The following is a 23,136-nucleotide window of genomic DNA, read 5'->3' on the forward strand; positions in this document are numbered from 1 at the left end:
CTGGGATGCTCTTTTCATCGCTCCTTGGATGATTAACTCCCAATCCTTAGACTTCTCCTTTTCTATCATCTCCTGAGAGAGAAGTGACCATACTAATATAGTCCCAACTTTTTCTTAGTCCCTTTTCCCTTCATGGCACTTCTCACAATTTGTAACTTCCTCATGTACTTGTTGGTTCACCTGGACTTCAGTTTTGTTTATTCCACCTGTCTATCGACTCAGTAATTCTATTTGAGGAGGAGGACTTAACATTTTATCCAAAGCATCTGGTACCATGTGATACATGCTCAATAAATACTGGTTGACTCATGACTTCATATTTTAGATTTTGAATTTTTTCGAAGAAAAAGGGGAACATGGCAGTTGTGTGTTAAACACCTCCTGTGGGGCAGCCTCTGTGCTCACAGATTGTATTCATGATCTCTTTCTTCCCTTCCAACAGTTCTGTAGTGTACCCATTTTTTGGAAGAGGCATCTGAGGCTCAGGGAGATTAATCAGTTTTCCCAACAAAATGCAGTTCCTGGCGCAGTTGTGATTTGAGTACAGGTATGCCTGACTCCAAAGCCTGTGCATTTCCACTGTTCTTAATTGCTGTGTTCCTTCAGTACAGAGTACACAGTTTGTGAGCACCTACTATGAACAGAGAAAGATACCAGGAAGCAAAAGATATAGGACCTGCTTTTGAGAAGCTTGTAATATGACTGGGGAGACAAGGCAAACACATAGGACAAATGTGGTAGCATGAAGCAGAATATGATAAAGGGACATGCCCTAAGGTTTCTTCCAGCTCAAAAATTCTTTGACTCTCTGAATGGTACAGGCAATAAACTCGATGGGAAAAATCATTCTGCTCGTTGATTGTATCTGATGGCGGGCATTCTTTCTTCATCTACCTCTGGCTGCCGGTGAACACAAACGCAAGTCTATTTGAAATGGCTGTCTCTACACTCCCATATTATAGTGTGTGGTGAATTCAAGGTCAAGTTTGAAGTCAAAGTCAGAAGTCTTTGTTTTTTTCCTCTACTATATCAAGACTTTTACCAATTAACTTGAAAAAAGTCAACAAGTTAACAACTCCAGGGGAAAAAAAAAAGACTCTTCATTTCATCCCAAAGACTCTGAAATGGATTTGCTCACAAAACACCAGGTTTCTTTAGTGACCTCCAGAGACCTTGCCTGTCACACTGAGCAGTATATCATTTCATGGGGGGGAAAAAAGAAGTTTTACCATGAAAAATGCTATGTTATATCACAGTGTGACACTATTTAAATATCAAGAGTTGAAGCTTCTATTTAAAAAACGGAAGGCAATAAATTGAGTTGCTAATTATTCCAGCTGTGAGTATTTTTGGTATGACTGCAAATTTTGAAGAGGGCAAAATAGAGGATTTTCCTGTTGTTCATAGCATATGCAAATGTAGTGATAGTCCCCTATGATCTAAAAGGTTCAGGGATCAGAAACCTTGAAAGCCTATTTTTCATTGCATCAAAATTGGTTTGAGTCTAAGCTTAGGGAATCGTGAAATGAAATGGGCTTTTAATTATACTAATTGGGTTACTGGCTTCTTCTTCAAACTTGGGAAGTAACAATTTTTTAAAAACATTTTTAAAGTTTTATGTTAAAAAGCAACAGTTCACTTCTCAACCCAAGCATAAATTCCCAACTGGAAGAAGAGAAGAAGCACATTAGTAAAACCTTCAATTCCTTCCCTTCCTAATAAAATTGTTTTTAGGGGGTTGGGATGCCTACAATGTTCTAGTCACTGTGCTAATTAGAGTGGCTCATGCATTTACCAAATATTTTAAATGAGATGGGTACTGTGCTACGTCAGGGAGACCTAGCAATGATTCCTGCCTTCAGGCGATTAATAGCTACATTTATTGACTATTCATTGGATGTCAAGCTCAATGTTGGGCATCTGACATGAATAAAATCACCCAATCTCCCTAAACAAGCCCATGAAGGTACTAACATTCTCTCACTTTACAGGTGAGGCCACCTAGAGAGATAAGTAACTTACCCAGTGTCACACAGTGATAAGAATAGAAGCCAGGACCCAAATCCTGGTTGTCCCAAGCCCAGAATCTGCAGGCTTAATCCTGCCTCCTTGGTATGATCCTACTGTTTTCAAAAATAATAAGAAAAAAAAAATGTTTATATGTAGGGAAAAAGCCTGACTCTAAACCTCAAATGTTTTACTAGTCTTTCTCTCAAGACGATAGAGTTTTTAGAGGGTATGATGCTTAGTGAAATAAGTCAATCAGAGAAAGACAACTATCATATGATCTCCTGATATGAGGAAGTGGAGATGCAACGTTGGGGGCTTGGGGGGTAGGAAAAAGAATAAATGAAACAAGATGGGATCGGGAGGAAGACAAACCATAAGAGACTCTTAATCTCACAAAACAAACTGAGGGTTGCTGGGAGGGGGGAGGGATGAGGTGGCTGGGTGATGGACATTGGGGAAGGTATGTGCTTCGGTGAGTGCTGTGAAGTGTGTCAACCTGGCGATTCACAGACCTGTACCCCTGGGGTTAATAATACATTATATGTTAATTTAAAATTTTTTTTAAAAAAAGAGGATAGAGTTTTGCTCTCTATTTTTTAATTTATGACTTGATTTTTTAATAATATGTACATTTTATATTTGCAAATAGGAAAATAAAGATAGAACACTTAAAAAGTAACTTAGTTTTGCTCTTTAAGAAGTGACTGAACAGTATAATACCCAACATCATCTTCCTCATTATCTCTCCTGCTTTTTCCATCCCATCCTATATGCTTCTCTCCCTCTCTCTCTCTCTCTCTCTCTATCTCTCTCTCTCTCTCCATGCCCCAGGTCTCTCTGCGGAGCCCACCCATCGAGTTTCCCCTCTACCACCATCATTCCTTCTTGTACTGGAGAGTATAATAATGATGCTGGAAAGTGTTGTCGTTATTTAACCTCTCTCCAGCTAAATGTTTTATTATAACTCCTGAAAACCTAATTACAGTAACTTTACATGCTACAGTACCCTTTATGGGCTGCCTCTTTATTAAACTTACTCCTTTAGAGACAATAAACCTGATGCTTCAAAGGGCAGAGCCAGGACCAGTAAAATGTGATGAAATCTCCCATTTTCCAGTGCATACCTGATCTCCCTCACTGATCACCCCATCCCCACTCCAGGTACATTTCTGCTTCTATCCTTTCTCTGGCTTTTTATTAAATTTCAGCAACTGCATGTATGATATTAAAAATCTTTTAGGGATTAATGGGCTGTGTATCATTATTTTCATCCACTCCTCTGAATACCTGTGAGTTTATTTACAGGGGAGGTCAATTTTCTCGGTAGAACAACAGTCAACACCTGGTTTCTCTGATAACCAGAGCTGCATTTTTGCACACAGAGCTATGTTGAGACCATTCAATAGTTTTGCTTGATTTCAAGGAGAATGTTTCCCGCAGCTGACTTCATGAGCAGGAGAGAACTCATCTGCACTGTTAGTCATTCGTTGTTGCAGTTAGCTGAATGGTACACTGTGAGGAAATAGTGGGAAATAGATTGGGAGAGAGGAGAACAGAGAGCAGTGGGGGGTGGGGACAAAAACTTGACCTTTGGAGTTGAGGCAGTGCAATTATTTGTGTAGTACATTTCTGTTTCAAAGCCCTGCTGGGATTTCCCCCTGGAATAAAGCCAAACCAATAGAAAATAAGGAGACTACCTCTTAGGATCCCACTGGTTGCAACCTGAGCGATGGCACTTGGTGTTAAGGGATTTTCTGTTTGTTTCCTTCTTGGGTAGGGGTTGAGGTTAATGAGCGAGTTTACTGGTGATTGACTCAGAAAAAGGAAAAGAAATCTTCTGTTGGAGTCTCAAGCAGTTTAACCAGCTACGACTTCTCAATGCTTCCATCCTAGATTAGTCAAGCTCCTTCTGTATCATAAGAATAAAATAAAAATTCACAGTATTTTGAATTGATGGGGGTCCCTCTTACACGGATGCTATGCATGAGTTTCTTGTTTGTTAGACGTCTTTTTAAAATTTTCCATGCTTGTTTAATCAGAGAAAACGTATGCCCTTAATTTTCTAAGCCAATTTGAAATCCTGGTTTGCCAGGATTCTGCCTCAGATACATGTCTTTGCTGTCATGTAAAATGCCTCGGAGAATGGTTGTTAGGTATGCTCGCTCTCTCTCGCTCTCTCTCAGTTTTTATTAGATAGTTTTGTTTTCACATGAGGAAAAATGACATTTACCAAAAAGATAGCTTCGGGTGAAGTGATGATGACTGTATTCTTAAGAACTCGCTAGGATCTAGGGTCCAGAGCTGAGGACGCAGAGCCACTGTCCTTCCTTAGCCTCACCATTCCCTTCCATGGCCATTCGGAGCCCCTAACCTGGGCCAGGAAGGGTGCTGGGTGCCAGGACTGACGCGCACATGGCTAAGAAGGGAAAGAAGCATGCAAGCTCTTCTTTTATTTTTTGTAAGACATCAAGGACTGGTTTTCTCTATCCCTTTGAGTGTTAGCAAACTCCAAGGACAGCACTTTGGGGTCCCTCATTTGCCTTTCCTTTCCGAGGCACAAGTGGCCAATTCTGAGAGCAATTGAGTTGTGCTTGAAAAATGTCAAGTGCATTTGGAAACTACACATTTTTGCTGACGCCTGGAGTCCTGAGCTGAGCTACTTCCATGACCGACTGCTGGGAAGAAGTTCAGTTGGGGCATCACAAATGATTCATCAGAGCATACTGAGCAGGCCCCCGAGGGGGAAAAGCTGTCTTAATAGCCAGTTCAGAGAAAAATCAGAAGTCCCCTAAGCTACCTTGGTCCTCCCAGTAACCATCTGGCTAGACCATTACCTTATGGGCCTTGCTTCATTTTATTGATCTTGTTTTTCCTTCCTGCAGCATGTGACAACAATCCTTGGGTGAATCAAAGCTTGCATTTTTTTCAACTTGTGATCATGAAAATATTCAAACATACAGAAAAGTTGGGGGAGTAGTACAAACTAAGAATAACCACCTGGTTTCAACAATTGCTATCGTTTTACCACATTTGCCTCATCTAGAAACAGACCTAGAGATCTTTCTGCTGAATTGTTCGGAAGTAAGTTGTAGCCTTCCTGACACTTCACCTCTAAAGACATCAGCATTCAAAACTCTCATTTAAAAAGATACATCTACTAAACATCCAGGGTGTTCCCTAGATGTATAGAATTTTAAGATACATCTACCAACCATCAGATACATTCGAGAGGTGCAGAATGGTTAGGGTAGAGTTTCTTAAACTTCAGGATATATTAGAATCCCATTGGGAGCTTCTTAACCAATAACTGCCCGGACCCTGGCCCTGGCTCTGGTTGGAGACCAGAAAGTTGTACTTTCCTAACACCTTTTCCCAACACCTGGTTTCTCTTAATCTCTTATGTGATCACAACTCCTGTGATCACAAAGCACGTATCTATAGGACACACTCTGAAGATCACTTCTTTAGAAACTTTTTTTTAAATGTATTTATTTGCTGAATTTAACCTTCTAAAGATTTGCAGCAGCAGGTGTAGCTCTGCTGTGAAGAAACAGGAGTCTACATTATCTTTTGTACTTTGGTTTAATCATCTTAAGCGTCAGAAACTAGAAAAAAAAGGGCTATGATAACCAAATGAGTTTCATTTAGCTAGGGTCATCCCAGACACCACCACAGGAAAGAGAGGGCTGAGAGCTATAATCTGCTAGGGTTAATGCAGTCCGGAAAAGTACGTGGTGTTTGTTTGTTTGTTTGTGGAGGGACGTGGGCTTGTATGCATCAATATAAACATCCACCTCCATGCACATAAGCAAACTTGTAAATCTGGAAAACAGAAGTCAGTGTGGTGGAAGGAATCCTAATTTTAAAATTAAAATTGTTCACAGTGCTATCCTGTTAACATTCATGGTTTTGGCCTTGGAAAGTGGGTAGGTCATTCATTTAATGAGGATTTGCTGAGTACCCACTATGTGCCAGGCTCTCTTCTAAACATCAGGGTACAGTGTTGAACAAATGATACAAAACACTTGTTTATTTTAAATGCCATAGAAGTTCAGATCTAATGATGGAGATAGATAATAAATAATATACAAATACATATATTATTTAGAAAGATAGGGACACTTGGGTGGCTCACTTGGTTAAGCCTCTGCTTTCAGCTCAGGTCACGATCCCCGGGTCCTGGGATCAAGTCCCGCATGGGGCTTCTTGCTCAGTGGGGAGCCTGCTTCTCCCTCTGTCTGCTGCTCTCCTGCTTGTGTGCTTGCACTGTGTGTGTGTGTGTGTGTGTGTCTCTTTCTCTCTGACAAATAATTGAATAAATCTTTTTTTAAATTTTTAAAAAATAAAGTAGTTATAGCAGGATGGAGAATGACAGAGAAAGAAGCAGGGGGAGGGCAGGGAAGATCTCCCTGGGAAAGTGACACTGGAGCAGAGTGGTGAATGATGTGACAAAACAAGCTGTGAGGTATTTCCAGGCAAAGGGAACAGCATGTACAAAGGCTCTTAGGTGAAAATGTGTTGGATGTGATATGATGAGGAATATCAAAAAGACAGGTTAACTGATGGAGTGAGAGAGGCTAAAGTGGTAGAAGGTATAGTTGGAAAGATAGCCAGAAGTCAGACCACTGTAGGTCATGGGAAGGACTCGTGACTTTATTTTACATGTTATTGGAAAACTTGATTGATTGATTGATTGAGGGAGGGCATGGGAGAATATTATTGACATGTGACATAACCTGACTTCCTTTTTAGAAAGAAGTGTGGAAAATACACTGAGTTGTCAGGAGACAATTTTAGGACCTGGGAAAAAATCCCATACCCCCCCCCCCAAAGAAATATCATTTCCTTCTATTATTTCTTATGAATGAGTACATTAAAAATAACATTAAAGCAATTAAACTTCTTAATCTTCATCTTGTGACTTCTCTGATGTTGCCAACACATTGTTTGCAATTTACTGATTCTGTCCACAAATATGACCGATGTTCAGTCACCAGGCACTGGGGCAGACACATGATTCATTGATAGATAGATACATGCAAACATACTTAGATAGAGGTAGGTAGATAGGTAGATAGATATCCAAGTGTATAATAGATTCTTGAATGCAAAAAGTGACCAAAGATGGTACAGATACCAAATCTTTTGGAACAGGTTTCCCAAGTGGGTGATCAGAAGGTGACTAGGAGCTGGCTAGGGTGCAGTGGGTGGGGAAGCATAGGAACAGCTATTCCCAAAGGCATGACACATTGTTCCCAAAGGCATGGCAGCACAGACAGCCAGGTTAAGGAAAGATGCATCTTCTGGTGTGGCTGAAGCAGAGTTCAGGGATCAGGAAGCACAAGGTTAGAGACAAGGGTAAAACAGTTGGGTAATTGTTGTGAAGAGTCTGGTCCTGTATTGAGATTTGCATTTCTTCTTGCAGGCATTGGAGAATCAGCCAGGATTTATAAGGCAGAGCACAATGACATTTGTGGTTTGGAAATAAAAGCAGCAGGAGGGTTGAAAGGGGAAGGTTGATGGGAGAGGTTTTCAGAAATGAAATGGATAGGATTCTTTCACCCGTTATATGGGAGCAGGTGAGAGGAAAGGAGGAAGTGAAAAATGGCTGCTTGGACCTGGGATTAACAGGAATGCAGGAAGAGTTTGAATGGGGCGGGGAAGGAAAAGAGTCCGTGCGTAGGTGTACTTGTGCAATACAGCTATGGAATGGAGAGAGAGAGAGAGAAAGAGAGAGAGGAAGAGAGAGAGAGAGATGCCCAGTATACACCTGGAATGGGAGTCTGGACCTCAGGGAGGAAGCTGGTTGGAAATGGACCCTCGATGACTTGAGTCATAGCATACCTGAAGCCATGCAAAGGAGTGAGATCTCTGTGGGGTTGAGACTTGGTGCCCCTATATTTCTAGATATTTATTAATAATGGCTTACGATGTCTTTATATTTCTTGGATTTAGTTTAATACCCTATTTTCACAGCCCACTCTTGGGAAATTGTACAAGAAGTACATCTGAGCTAGTTCTGAATCAAATTCCAGCACTTTTCCATCACCCTGACTTTCTGGTGTGCATATGTTCTAGCTTAATTATAAGGCTGTGGACTATTATTTAGTGATTTGGAGAACTCTTCAGGTGTTTGTTTGACATTTGTCAGGCTTTAAATTAAAACTCGTGTTTCAGACTCCTTATGTTGTTTTGAGAATTAATAATAAATGCTACTCATAATGCACCTACCACTTGTTATGAGATACACCTTTAGTTAGGTGCTTTTCCTACATGATCTCGTGTAATCCATACAACCACCTACGCTGTGACATGAGGTGCCAGGACCATCATTACCCCCATTTTACAGATGAAGAGATGGAGGCTTTTAAGAACAGTATTGCGTAACTCACAGAAGCTTACTTGTCCAGGAATGATACTGCTAAGACTCCCATCCAGGTGAATCTTCCTCCAAAACGCTTCTTCTAAACCCTGTGCCTCCTGCCACCTCTTCCAAAGATACTTTTCATCCAGAGCGTTAAGAGAGTACTAAGTACTAAGGAATACAGAGGCTTATTTATGGAATCCAACCTCTTGCCTTAATTCAGATCATCAAACATACTTAGAGTACAAATAACGTTTTTAAGTATCAGTTGTTTGTTTTAATGTTAGCTCTGCCAAATCATTCTCTAATCAGATACTCTGACTTGATTTTTCTGACTTGATTGTCAGTCATCCCAAGTTTGTTTGATCTTTGTCAAGGATTAAAATACTTTCACGGTTTTGTCTGGAAGCAGCTAAGATCCAAATACTTGTAATAATAGCAAGCCAGCCTCAGAATCCCACCGGGATAGCCTGCTGGGTCCTGTATGCAGGGGCAGTATGGTGTATGAGGTCAAACCAAAGGGTCTGGAGTCAGGCAGATGGGAGTTGTAGCCCCAGTGACCCTGCTTGCTACCTCCGAGCTTCCATTTTTTCATTTGTAAAACTGTGGTAAAAATACAGGGTTGATGTGAGGTTTGGATCAAGTAAAACATTTGGCGTCATAATTGACATATGGTACGTGGTCCATAAGTATAGTAGTACCTGCTGAAGACTTGAAGAGGAAGCAATTACCTGTATGACATTTTGGAGTCTTAGAATCACAAAGTCACAGAACATAAGGGGACTCCATTCAATCACTCATTCATTCATTCATTCACTCACTCACTAAAGTCTCCCTTGCATGCTGAGCTTTGAGCTGCGTACTGGGAACATAAAAATGAACAAGGTACAAAAGAAGACACAGTCCCCAGTCTCCAGCTGCTCAAACTCTAGACACTACTTAATCCATGCTTTAAAGTCCACTGTCTATTTCCTGGAAGAGAATTCATCATTTGAAACAAGGTGTGGCGAGTCACATTTGAAGTCTTATAAATGGCACACATAAGAGAGAAAAATCTGTCAGAGAATTTATGGTCCTTGAAATGTCCTTGGAGAGACTGTCCCCTGACCCTGAGGAAGGGTTGTGGTAGGTGTCAGCAACAGGGCCCATTACCCTATTGCCACACTGTAGCCCAAGAGACCAAGAGCAGGTAAAGAGGTTACCAAGGAAAAAAACCATGATCATCACATGAGCTAGAGAGGCAGTCCCAGGACAGGAAGCAAGACAGTGTGGGGCAAACAGCTCAGGAAGAAGGCTCAGGAAAGACAGTTAAGAGTAACACTCAAGAGCTCGGACTTCAGCATGAGATAGAGCTCCAAGTTCACATCCTTGGACAATTGTTTGACTTCTCTAAGCCTGGTTTCCCATATCTTAAATGTATGCATATTTTAATACTTAGTTTATAAGTACCTGTGAGAGTCTATTTCTCGTGCCTCTCCAACTACAGTTGTAATACACAACACTGCTTTGCATCATCATCATCGTCATCATCCTCACCATCTCCAAGTGACAGACAGTAACCCAGTTTCCATTTTTGCTTTGAATACTTTTCAGAATTGTTGCAGAAGATAAAATCTAGACCTATATGGGAACACAGAAAATGTTGTGAGTTTACGGAATTAATTTATGTCAACATCAAATGAAATCTTTGCCCTTCTGTCCTTGACAAGGTAGAGCTGGGTCCTGGGACCATACTAGAACTATAAAAGCAGAGTGAAAGAAAAGGCAGCTAGATGTCCCCCAGGAGCCAGCCGTGTCCATGCTAACTCTTTCCCTTTTCCTCACCAGGCACTTTCTCTTTAAGACCTCCTCGGGGAGCACACCCCTGTTTAGCAGCTCGTCTCCGGGATACCCTTTGACCTCAGGAACCGTTTACACGCCACCGCCCCGCCTGCTGCCCCGGAATACCTTCTCCAGGAAGGCCTTCAAGCTGAAGAAGCCTTCTAAATACTGCAGCTGGAAATGCGCCGCCCTGTCCGCCATCGCCGCAGCCCTCCTCTTGGCGATCCTGCTGGCATATTTCATCGGTAAGTCAGGACAGCCTGCTCCATGATCCTGGCCATGAGGGGTGGGGCAGAGGCCGTGGACTTGTGAATACAGCAGGCTTCTCTTGTCCGTACAGCTTGCTTGTTGGCTCCCGAAAGATGTAAACAATGAGGGAGGGATGGGAGTGCTTTTTCTCTCCTGAAATGTGTTTAAATCTGATGAGCTTCTTCCTCAACATTCTAAATGACATTTATCAGATGTGTAAGTAAGCATCCCTACTGTATTCTTTCTTGGAGACGAGCTCAAAATTGTTGTTTCTCCAAACCCATCCCTCATTCTCAAACTGGCCTTCTAGTCTCTTCCGTCTCTGGATTTTAACCCAGGTCTGTGTTCTAAAATGCATGCAACATGGATTAACTTCCACCAAAAACCGAATAGAGGAATAGTGACCAGCGTGTCTGGGAGCATCTTGATTCAAAGTGAACATCTAGCTGAGTAGCCAGCTTATTTCCAGACATGTGGAACAGAAACGGGATTGAGCAGTCCAGTCGGGTCTCTGTATGGAATCAGGTCACCCAGACACACTGTGGATCTTGCCCACATCCCCTCCTTAGCTTCTGCCCCCTAGTCTCAACTTGAATTGCGCCACAGTTGTGCATCAGGTTCATGTCTCATGCCAGCTGGGCTTCTGCGAACTCAGATTATAACTTAGGGTAGCAGGTTGGTGAGGTTGCTGGGTTATCTTTCTTCCTATGCCAGGGATGTTGGTTTGCATCCATCGGGGGTAGCCCTGTAACTCTGGCAAGCAGTGGATGCAAGAGCTCAAAGGTAGGGCTCCCCACGTATGTGAGCATCCTGGGCTGGCCACAAAGCCTGCTCACAGCTTCTGGCCCCAACCGAGAGCCCCCGTGTTGCTTCTCTGTGAACTGAGCTTACCAATGGCAGAGCTCCCGGCCCAGGCAGAGGCCACAGTGATGTTTGTTCAAGTGTATTTGAAACACTTGATGGTTCCAGCTTGGTTTCAGGGCAGCTGTGATATGCCTCCCTAGTTGGGCTGTGCCATGTTGCAAAGCAAGCCTATAAAACACCAGCAGAAAGAGGCCAACTGCAAAATTCTTCTCAGTACTTATGCTGAGGGAAAAAGACCATCCTGATCAAGGGACTCTGTCCCTTCTCCCTCAACACTGGGGCTTGCACACTTCCTTTTTCCTCAGACAGCCAGTGTGGTATCTTCCAGAGAAGGAATTGGTCCAGGACTTCCCAGACCATTCTATGCAAGCTTGCCTGATGGCAAGAGCAGGCGGCCTTGCGTCCCCAGTAATCTGGGGCTCCGCCCAAGGCCATCACTAGCCAAAAACTGATGTGAAGTTGTCACTGTCTTCCATAAGATCGCTATGCGAACCTTAATACAGAAAAATCCATTTTACATTTCTTACCAGTCGCATTTCCTAGGAATGCCCTCCAAAAGTGACACTCTGGGGCAAGGTACCATGTTTATCTGGAACTTTGTAAAAGCCTTGATGCTATAAACCCCAGCCCCACGTGGGGACTGAGATCTGACATCCATGTACCCCTAATTTAAAGTCATATCTGCTTCTCACTTGCTCTTGATGAAGGATGGAGTAATGGATTGACTTGAGGGAGGGGGTAGGGTGTCTGTCGCATGCTCTGCCACTTGTGTAGAATCCTTTGCGTCATTAGAGGTAGTTTTGTGTACTTCCCCAGGTAACTGTTCAAGGAGGCATGGTAGAAGCAAATTGAATTGCCTTCGTGGTCTTTGCATGATTTGGCTTTGTTTCAGAAACTTCAAAAAGGGTCCATGAGCTCACTTCTCAGACTTAATGTTCTGCTGAGCTGCTGGGCACCATGGGGAGCCCAGATACAGAAATTGAGGCACTACTCACCTCCACCAATACCGTCCCCAGTGTACCTCCTACTCTACTTGCCAGAGAGAGATAGATGACTACTGCCTAATGTATTGAGCTTGATAGTTAAAATCTAATAGCTTTCTGTAGGGTGATTACATAAATGGGAAACCATACAGTGAGAGTTTAATGTTTTAATTCGGTACGTAACTTGTAAATGATGGATTAGGAAACATATTTATCCTCCATCTGGAGGCTACTGGAAGCTGGACCTGAGCATCTTAGGATGGTTTATTAGATTATAATCTATCATTTTCTATTATGTATGCTTTAGGTAAGATTATTCTTTAACCCTGGAATATTAAACCATAGTTGATGACTCAAAACGAGTGATGGTGGGGGCCAGTGTCCCCGGCGGTGATGGTGGTGAGTGTGGAGCCAGAGGCCTGTTCACCAGAGGGGAAGGCATCTCTGCAGTCACCATGAGGGGTCATGGTCTTGAATGCTGATCTTGACCCAGTGATCCCATTCTCCTTTGCCTTGACAAAGTTGTTTTCCTTCTGCATCTAAGTTTCCTAAGTAAAATCCGGAAGCATGATGGTTATTTACGTGCAAAAACTCCAAAGTATGGTGAGGATTAATTAATGTGTATAAATCACTTTGAAGATGAAAAGCAGTATATTATTAATTACAGAGCTGCAGGGGCATAAACAGTGCATTATAAACACAGAGAAAAATGCTGTTGGGAGCAATGAGCGATTGTGCCCACCGAGAAAACGAGTCATCAGGGAAGGGCAGAAGGGCAACCTAAAAATCAAAGCCCTCCTATTAAGAACACACGAGTTTCTAAGACCTGAGCTCATTCTGGTTCATACATGACTCCATGTTCCGGTAGAACAGGGTAAGTCCTGGAACTGAAGCATCAACCCTGAGATATTTACGGATAGGCACTGGGTTCAGGCCTGCCAGGAGCTGTGACAATTAAGTCAAATTACCTTCCTTGCATGTTCAAACCTATGAAGAGAAGACTCCAGAAAGAGCCACCTGGAAAAGTTCAGCCCCGTGACGAGTCCTTCCATACATCCAGCACGCGAGTGAGTGTGAAAGCAGACTAAGGTCAACCCTTGCGCACATTGGAAGATGTAGGCATTCACCAACTCAGGAAAGATCCCCCAGTTCCTCCTGACACAACTGGGGACAAAGATCTTTTAGGATGCACTCTCCAGTCAGATTCTTCCTATGCTAGATTCTTCCAGTGTACATAACTTCCTGGAGTAAATTACTCTGAAAAGCTGCATAAACCCCTCAGGGACCATTCTGTGCATCACTCAGCCCCTGGTCCACATGTTTTCTTGGGAGTACTGACTGTGAAATGCAAGAGAGCTTCCCTCTCAGGAACTTGTCTTACATGCTAGGGCCCCTCAAGTGCTCTCATGGCCTGCGATGCCAGAAATCCCTCTAGATCCCTCAGTCTCTGAATCATGTAACCAATATAGAATTCCTCCCCTGTTTTATGCCAACTCTACTGTGTCTTTATCCTCATAGCACACATAACAATAACTGATTGGCAACTTCCATTTGTTGAGAACTGTCGGCTTTTTCGTTGAAAGCACCTTTATGTAATTATTAAATGTGAGCCCTATCCCCAGCCCCCACCAAACACTGTATCAGAAAATAAAATCAGCGTATTACGGTCATTTCACGGAGTTGATGTTGAAACCCAGAGTGCCTGCAGTCATGTGGCTGGCTAGTTGCAAGGTAAGACTAGGTCCTGGGTCTCCTGATTACTCTCCCGGTTATTTCCAAATACTGCATGAGACCTAAATGATCCCTTTTGTAGCATCGACTCCCTGAATCTGATTTTATCCTCATTAACAAGGGAGAATAATTAGTTCCTTTCCTTCCTAAACCATCTTCTGATGATTCCCACAGTGGAGAGAAACCATCTCTCCTCCTCAGTCTCCTAGCCTGTCCTTAGGTGGCTGTTTTCCCAAGCGTCGTCTGTTACAGGGGTCAGAAAACAACATTTTCCGTGCAGCCCCAGATCATAGATGTTTTTGGTTTTGAGGGTCATGTGGTCTCATCTCAGTTGTCCCGCTCTCCCCTCCTATGGCAAGAGCCACCATAGCCAAGGCCAGTCGTGGCTGTGTGCTGGGAGACTCTAAGTACGGACACCGAAATTCAAATTTTATGTACTTTTCATGTGTCAGGAAATATTATTCTTTTGGTTTTTAAAGAAAAAAAAAACTTTTTTTTAAGTTTTTTTTTTTTAAGATTTTATTTATTTATTTGTCAGAGAGAGAGGAGCGAGAGAGAGCACAGGCAGACAGAGTGGCAGGCAGAGGCAGAGGGAGAAGCAGTCTCCCTGCCAAGCAAGGAGCCCGATATGGGACTCGATCCCAGGATACCAGGATCATGACCCGAGCTGAAGGCAGCTGCTTAACCAACTGAGCCACCCAGGCGTCCCAAAAAAAAAAAAAACTTTTTTAAAGGTAAACTATTCTTTAGCTCATATGCTGTTCAAAACACACAAACAGGTGGCAGACTGGATTCGGTCTTTGGGCCACAGTTTGCCAACCCCTCCTGGATTATATCACTATTTTTTTCCTAAAAATACCTTTTCAGAGTATCTCCGTTTTTACAGGAAGGAAGGAAGGAAGGAAGGAAGGAAGGAAGGAAGGAAGGAAGGAAAGAAAGAAAGAAAGAAAGAAAGAAAGAAAGAAAGAAAGAAAGAAAGGAAGGAAGAAAGAAAGAGAAAGAAAAGAAGGAAGGAAAGAAGGAAATCTGCTTTCAGCCTAACTAAGAGTCCAACTCTATGTCCGCTGTAAATGGAGCAGGTGATTATTTTCTGAGGCTGGCAATCCCACTTTGTAATGAATAATTACACCTGACTTTCTGATCCAAACCAAAAAGTAGAAAAAGCAAGCCACTTTTCTCTTTGAAAACTTTCCAAAGGGTAAAAATGTCCATCCTAATAGACAGCATGAAACACAGCTTCAACTCTTGGGTGGTATGGAATTGCCAAAAAACTTTGCCACGTACTCCCTCATCATCAGTCTTCAGTCACCCCGGGTTCCTCTGCAGAATCACTGCCTGTTTTCAAATTTGCCTTAGTCCCTGGTGCCTTCTTTATTGGGGTTTCCCAACTTCTTTGTCGGGGTTTCCCAACAGGTGGTAAGGGTGCAGGTTCACTGAAGGACATCACTGCCTCGTCCTAGGTTAAGGTTGGATAGATCTGGTTTCCTTAAAAGACACCAAAGTTCTTCAACAGCTACCCCACGTCAAGGAAGAGAGGTGCTTGTGATGGATGACTTCACTGTTGAAATCCAGATAATCCTAGAAATTCTCAGATGAGAGTCAACACAACAGTTCACCATGACACAGGATTCAGACTATCACCCGCAAGTTAAAGACAATACGTAACATATGCTGAGTTTCTGTCAAAAGCTCTTCTCGTGGTTGGGAAGGAAAGGGAGTGGAGGAAAAGATAAGAGCATTTATGTCATCCTAAATTAGTTTTTAGCTCTTCAGATCTCTGCCAAACTAAAATACATATATATATTAGAAAGTCACCTTGTCTTTTTTCACTACAGTAATTCCTGCCAAATATGAAATACTATGTTTTAAGTAAGCTGCTCAACGCTCTGTCTTCTGCCACTCTCACTTTGATCTGGGAAGAACACGGGCCATCAACATGTCAGGATGTTAAAAGTGTGGTAATTTGGGGTGCTTTCAGTTTCTTTTGAAAACAATGAGAGATTATTTTCTATGGAAACTAAAAGCCTACAATGTGTTTAAAGTTGCTACACTTGAAAATTGATATGTTGAGACTCCTACTGATGAATCTGGCATTCAGAGCTGCTATTTTGTGTATTCCCATCTCGATGAACAGAGCAGATTTGGGGAAAACATAAAGAAAATGACAGAAAAAAGGATGAGAACAGTACACTTACCCAGCATCCTTTGTGAGGCTACAGCCTAGGAAAAATGGTGGCCCTCTCATTCAGACTCACTGTTCTTTGACTATCCAGAGAGGCGCTAAACCCCCTGCACGAATTTGACAATACAGGTTTACCTCCTGTTTCTAAAACGCAAAAGGCTGGTGATTAAATCCGAACAATCCTGCAAGTAACATTTCCACCCAACTCCTCCGACCCCGGTTGGTCAAATCTTGTAGTGAGCTCCACAGAGAAGAGGAGACCTGCCCACAGAGAAGTCAGGGGACCCAGCCATGTTGTCAGCTCTGATGTTAGTAACAGACTTTAGATATGCTAATGTGCTCTTAACCAGATAATGAAGTCCTGTCAGCGCTGACACACTGGTGAGTCTTAGGCGGTGGGGCTCCCATTTCGTAATTGCACACCCAATTTCACAGGATCTGTCAATTTATGGAAAGTAAATTAAGTCATTAGCTAGGTCACCATCACCTAGCAGCCATGTGGCAGCATGTATATCTGTGTCTGACATTCAGGGAAGTTCTTTGCTTTCCACTACGAGGCACCTGTCAGAAATCAAGGTAGTCATCCAGCACGGGGCTTCCTCGCCTTTGCCGGCAAGTTCCATGGACGAGAAGGAGGAAGCAACACTTGGTCCTTTGTCTGTAGACCATCTTAATGCAAAACCAGGGAAGAGTGCGTGCCACACCCCTCAAGCACTGTGACCGGGAGTTAGGGCGTCAGTAGAATCTGCCAGCCCAGGACTTTGTGGCCCCATGGAGCCTGTGGCGGGTGAATGCGTATGGAGTGTCCACCACCGATCTATCCCTTAACTCACCATTGAAGCCTTTGTCCTGAAATCTCTTTGTGACTGTGTTCTCTCGAGAAGCAGTAACAGGATACTCTGACATTATTGTGTCTCTCTCCACATTCTCAGTTTATTTGACTGGATCACTTAGGGTGGTCACCAAGCACACAGATCCTTTACCTCCCACAGGAAGCCTTTAAATTCCTCATTTCTTAAGTCATGCATGTGTTTGTTTATTTTTACTTGTTGCATAATTTAGATTTCTGGATATAGCGTCCAATGTACTCTATTATTTCCTTCTACATTTTTACCCATAACACAACTGCAGAGGTTCTTGCTGTGGTAAATAGAAGAGTACCAGTTGGGGCACTGGGTGGCTCAGTCAGTTCAGCATCTGACTCTTGATTTCGGCTCAGGTCATGATCTCAGTGTTGTGAGATCAAGCCCCACACAGGGCTCGCACACTGGGTGTGGAGCCTGCTTAAGATTTTCTCGCTCCCTCTCCCTGTGCCCCTCCGCCATCTGGGAAGGACAGAAGGGAGGGAGGAAGGGGAAAGAAGAAAAGAAAAGAAGAAAGAAAAAAAAGAAAAGGAAAGGAAAGGAAAGGAAAGAAAGAAGAGAAAAGAACCAGCGCGATGTAACACAAAGCACATGCACGGGCTTTAGTGTCAGATAGACTTGTGTTCAAATTCTGATGCGTATGCTTAAAAGACTTGGGCTTGCTGTTTAATCTCTGTGTGCCTTAGTTTCCTTACCCAGAACAGTGGAATAGCTCCTGCCTTGTAAAGATGTTTCAGGTGTTGACTAAAATTGTATATGTATATAACTTTTCTTCAAATGCAGTATGTCCTCAAGTATGAGAAGTGTCACTACTGCGCATATCCCCAAAGTCCTGACAAGTACTTCGCATTTATCAGTTTTATTTTGTAGTTTGGGAAAGAGGTAGTCACAGACCAGTTGGAAGGACATACAACCATGTGAATTGATAGGTCCATAGTCAGACCGGCAGACCAGTGTGCTGCCTGGCCAGCCACGATTATATAGAATCACCAGTTATAAAATGCATTCTGATTTCAAAGAGGAAAAAAAGGTGAAAAGCTCGGAGTTTTAGCATCAGTGAAGTGTGGTGGAACCTGGCACACAATAGAAGCTTATTATGATGATTATTTTGGCTACCACACTCCTTGACCAAGTCCATGGCAAAGTCTGAACCAGATTCTTGGATCATTGTATCTTCAGAACTGTGCCTAACACCTTGTAAGCATCAATAAATATATTTTGAATTAATAAATGCCGATTAGGGTTAGGGATATGTTGGATCATTTGTTGACAGCATTATCAAGTACCCAGAATCCTTGCTCCCTAATTTCACTGGTTCTCTCATGTAAAAGGAAATTTCTGGTTCCCTGATGCTGTAATTGCCTCTGTTCCCAAATTGCATTTCCAAGTTAGAAAGCATTTAGGCGACGGAACAGTTAGGGGGGATGTGTAAGCACCACATTTAAGTCCTCTAGCAGGAATCTGTGATTCCCTGAAATCGAGAGAGCTAGCTGAGTGAAACTGGGAAGTGTTTGTGTCTGGCATACAGCCACCATTTGGCACTCATATTACAAAAGTATAGCAGAATTTAGTTGGAGTTCAAGGTGAAGAAGCAAATAATGGCATAAATCTGAAAGTCTGTTGGCTGCTTCCCTGTAAATGAGGATGTGCTAAGAAATGAAGCAATTGCTACAAGGCACCAAATAGAGAAAAGGACTATTATATGGTGAATTAGGTCTGTGTACACAAGCCATGCAGAATCCTTTGTGCTCTAAAATGCCCTACTTAGCTGTGTAGCCTCGTACAACAGAAATTTGACCCTGAAGTGAACTTTTAGAACATTTGTATTTTTCTTAAGGTCACCTTAAGTCATACCTCTTGTACCCTTCCCTGAAAATTCCTTTCTAGAAAATTCACATTTTGATTGTTAAGAACAGACACACAGAATTTTTGCCCGAGCCCTTTCTTCATCAAATAAATCATTTATTAAATTGATGTCTCGTATTAAGATCCTCTGCATTAGGAGAGCAAATGGTCCATCAACTACATTAACATATTTAATATTACCATAAAAGAGAGGATAATGCATTGCATGTTCCACTAATTTCATTTTTTTATTATCAACTTCTAGCCTTAAATAAATATGTAAATATCAGAATGTCTCAGAAAACACAGCAGTCCGAAGCTACGTGATGATGAGGATAGAGTTTTGCCGAAGAAAATAGTGTCCTCCTTTCTTGGAAAGAGAATTTTATATGATGCATAATATGCATCATCTTTCAAAGGCTTTTCTTCCCTAAAATCCAAAGCTACGGATGAGAAGGGAGGATCTGCTTTGCCTCCAATCTTTGCCTTCCTTTCATCATGACTTGATTCACAGCTGTTAGGGACGGCCCTTCCCTTGGGATGGGTTTTCAGTGGAGTTAGGTCATTTGTAGTAAGATTTGTACAAACATGTTTGGCACTCCCCCTAGGGACTCTGATCTTTATGAAAGAAAGGCATATTACCTTGCTTTTGCCTTTGCGGTCATGACGCAATCCTATCAGTTCGCTTACTTATATTACACCATGAACGTTTTAGAGGCACGTTAATGAAGTTTAGATTAGACTTGCTTATATTCCAGAGGGAAAAGTAAGTGGCAGTGTGTCAAATGCATTCTGCTCTTCAGGCCATGATAAACAAGATAACATCTTGCAAAGAAGTTTGGTGTGCCTTTGAATTAGAAGCATTGCTGAAACTGGTTTTAAGGCTACCTTGTGCCCCAAACTTTACAAACCTACACTGGTAGGGCATTCACTGAGTTAGAGTTCTTGTATTTAAACTTTCTTTTAATAAGAAGTTTAGTATACTTCCTTGAGAAAGCTCTCTCTTCTCTTGAGAGAATTGTAGATTAAAGACGTGAAAAATCTTTGTGCGGCTTTGTATAGTCATATAATATATTTTTTATTAATTTAAAATATATTAAATTTATTAATTTTATATTTTTCCATTACACAAGAAATTTTCTTTAGGCAAGTGGTTGGCTGGTCACATTGTATGCTGGAACCTGCTGACCAGCCTCAGAATCTAGGACATTTTTACTCACAATTTTCTCCTAGACCTAGGGTCTCATAAGCAACCCCATAAAATAGAACACTTCATAGGAAAGCTGAGAGAGCCTAGGTAAGTTATGTTTTGCATAAACAACTTGTGCCATGATGTTAAGACATTTGCGTTTCATGTTTCCCAGGCCCATCAGGGAACAGAAGCTTCTATACTAAAAACCTTTTTATTAACTCATCAGTACGAGCAAATGGCCAGCTATCCTTTCTTCCCCCTAGAAATGTGAAGTGGTCTAACCATTACACAATAAGAAATTGAGGAGGTTTGTGTCTATTTTTAGCCAGTCTGTTTTTGTCAAATGAAGGCATTATCTCCTCTTGAATTTACTTTAAAAACTGTAAAGTTTCTCAAACAAAGAAGCTTGCCTGTGATTAGCTTATACTCCTCAGGAACACAGCAGTGAAGAGCCAAAAAAAAAAAAAAAAAAAAAAAAGAATATATACCAAAAAGAATGGGTTGGAGTTAAGACAAAAAGTAAAGGAAAAGGCATAAGAAGCTGTGAACAGAGTAATTAGAAATGCTTTTAAGCAATGCCAGCTATGAGATGCCATCCGCTAAGCAGGATAAAACATGGAACAATTAGAAGACACCAAAATGGGGGAACAGTGACACCCAGCACATCAAATGACACATAATCTTCTGCATGATTTCTTGAACCAATAAGTCCAACCAAGGTAATGAGATGAAAAGCAATCCTTGAGAATTGCTTGGAGGTGCTGTTTTACCCCCTCATCTTACATCATTAAACTTTCGGTTGCCTCATGAACTACTTAGATAAATAACAGTGGACAGCTCAACATTTATCCAAATAAACCAGAAAGCCACCATGATAAAGGAAATTGAATTTATAGACACAGCAGGCCCTTGCCTAATAGATGAGAGTAATGTGTCTAATGTTGAACATCCGTCTATATTTCAAATACAGTGTATCTTGGTGGGGGGCATGAAAATCACCTCCTACAAAATCATTTCTTACTAAGGTTGGTTTGTCTTCTGTTGGGTCTAATTGATATTCATGTAATTCCAGTACAGCCTTTGCTACTGCAAATGATATAAGTGAAGGAAAGAAGGAATATGCCTTTTGGCTCCCAGGGGAGCATTGAAAGCTAGGCTTAGAAAAATCACTTTTTCTCTTCAGATGTGTTGTCTTTAGAATGACCCTTGAAGCTAGGAAGCAAGTATATTTGTTTTTCAATCAAGTGAGAGCATTCGTGAAAGTCTTCTACTCAATCTTGATCAGAAATGGACATGAGGGAAGAGTATTATTTTATACTACATCCTTTCTCTGCCTTATTTTGCCTCTCTTCATGGTGTAAAGGAAGGTCCAGTAGGAATATCAGAGGCGACCTGACAGTTTTAGGTCCCAACCAAATCCAAGGGATTATGAACTTCTAACATTTGGAAAGGTTTCCTAATTCCTAACTGGGCATGTCTTATGGTCTCAGATAGGACATGGGTATGCCCAGGCTGACAGCAACTTACTACTCACCCAAGTCCGGAGGTAGGAGGTTCAGAGGGGTTGGGCAAGGGAGTGGGGCAGGGAAAGAGAAAGGACAGGAGGTCAGCCCCCCTATTTGGCATGTGTGTGAGTGGTGCCCCCATACCACTACTCCTACAAATCCTGCCCCAAATGTTCAGGAACAGTCTTCAATATGTGTACATTTTTTTAAACACTTTTTTTTTAAAGATTTTATTTATTTATTTGACAGAGAGAGGAGCACACAGCAGGGGGAGCAGAAGAGAGAGAAGCAGGCTCCCAGCAAAGCAGGGAGCCCGATGTGGGTCTCGATCCCAGAACCCTCGGTTCATGACCTGAGCGGAAGGCAGGTGCTTAACCGACTGAGCCACCCAGGCGCCCCCCAATAGGTGTACATTTTAATGAAACATTTTGACAGGTACATTTGCTTTGACTTGAAGGAAACTAGCTTCTGACCCTGGTTCCAAAGGTTTAATCTTTCACAAAGTTTGCATTCACACAGATGTGAATGTCGCCGCTTCTTCCCCTCCCATCCCCTCTTCTACACGGTCTGCCTTTCAGTATCCTCACGGCAAGTCCAGATGTATCCTACTCTGTCAGATTTAATTTTTTTTAAAGGAATATACATACATTCCAGTTCATTTAATGTTAGACTTTTTAAAAAATGTCCTTTATCCCACTCTTGTCCCCACACCCCTTGCCTCCCCGCCTTGGGTCTTTAGGTTGGGGTGGTCAGGGCAAAATTATACCCAAGGGCTCATGGTCTTGGCCTTGTCTGGGAGAAAATATCTCTATTTCTTTTGTGGGGATGTGGATGCCGATTGCGTGGTATTTTATTCTTCTCTTCAAAACTGACAGGAATTAAGCCTCTGGAAAGGTCAGCTGACCCAGCAGTGCTCTCTGTATTGTAGTGAAATACCAATGGCTTGTTTTAATGTCAGAGGCAAATTGGAGAGTGGACCCAACTGAAGTATCTGTGACTAAATTTGTCCTGAAGGAAGAAAAAGAATTGTATGTCACGTTCTCATGACTAAGGGGTTTATTAAACAAGCTGTTGTGTACCCCACCCAGGGAGAAGGCTGTCAAAACATGAAGGAAAAAAAGAGCGAGGGAAAGAGATCACACGGAAACCAAGCCCCAACTCTCCTCATAATTGCATGTCTGAGTACCTTGGCTAATTGACCCACGCCCTTTGGAATTCTTTCTTGATCACACACTACTGCCTCACCCCTGACCAAACACTTTCCGGTGTCTCTGACTCCTGCAGTAACAGGACACAGAATGACAGAACACGCCAAAAAACCTGGCTTGTGGAGATATACCCAGAGTGGACCCAGTTGGCTCTGGGCTTGTCGCTACACTCTTCCAAATCCATTGACCCGGTCAAACGGACAGCAGGGGTTTTCTTCATAGGGCTAATCCGACATGTCTCCTAGGGGAAACGTTGAGAAGGACTCCAGACATGAAAAGCGACAAGATGTGCAAATGCTGTCACGTTTTGGCTGATTGT

At 42.3% G+C, this 23,136-nt stretch overlaps 1 protein-coding gene across 18 annotated transcripts in view; it reads left to right on the forward strand.

Annotated features, from left to right (window-relative positions):
• The window catches only part of TENM2 (teneurin transmembrane protein 2), a 1,216,596-nt gene that overhangs the window by 940,074 nt on the left and 253,386 nt on the right, over positions 1 to 23,136 (forward strand). For all 18 annotated transcript variants that reach the window (XM_032851741.1, XM_032851742.1, XM_032851743.1 and 15 more), the window contains one exon: positions 10,202 to 10,440. In XM_032851741.1, coding sequence (XP_032707632.1) covers positions 10,202 to 10,440 — 239 coding nt within the window. The remainder of the gene's footprint in view (positions 1 to 10,201; positions 10,441 to 23,136) is intronic.

Source organism: Lontra canadensis, unplaced genomic scaffold (genome assembly GCF_010015895.1).
Source record: "Lontra canadensis isolate GAN:19392208 unplaced genomic scaffold, GSC_riverotter_1.0 scaffold5, whole genome shotgun sequence".
Taxonomy (NCBI): Eukaryota; Metazoa; Chordata; class Mammalia; order Carnivora; family Mustelidae; genus Lontra; species Lontra canadensis.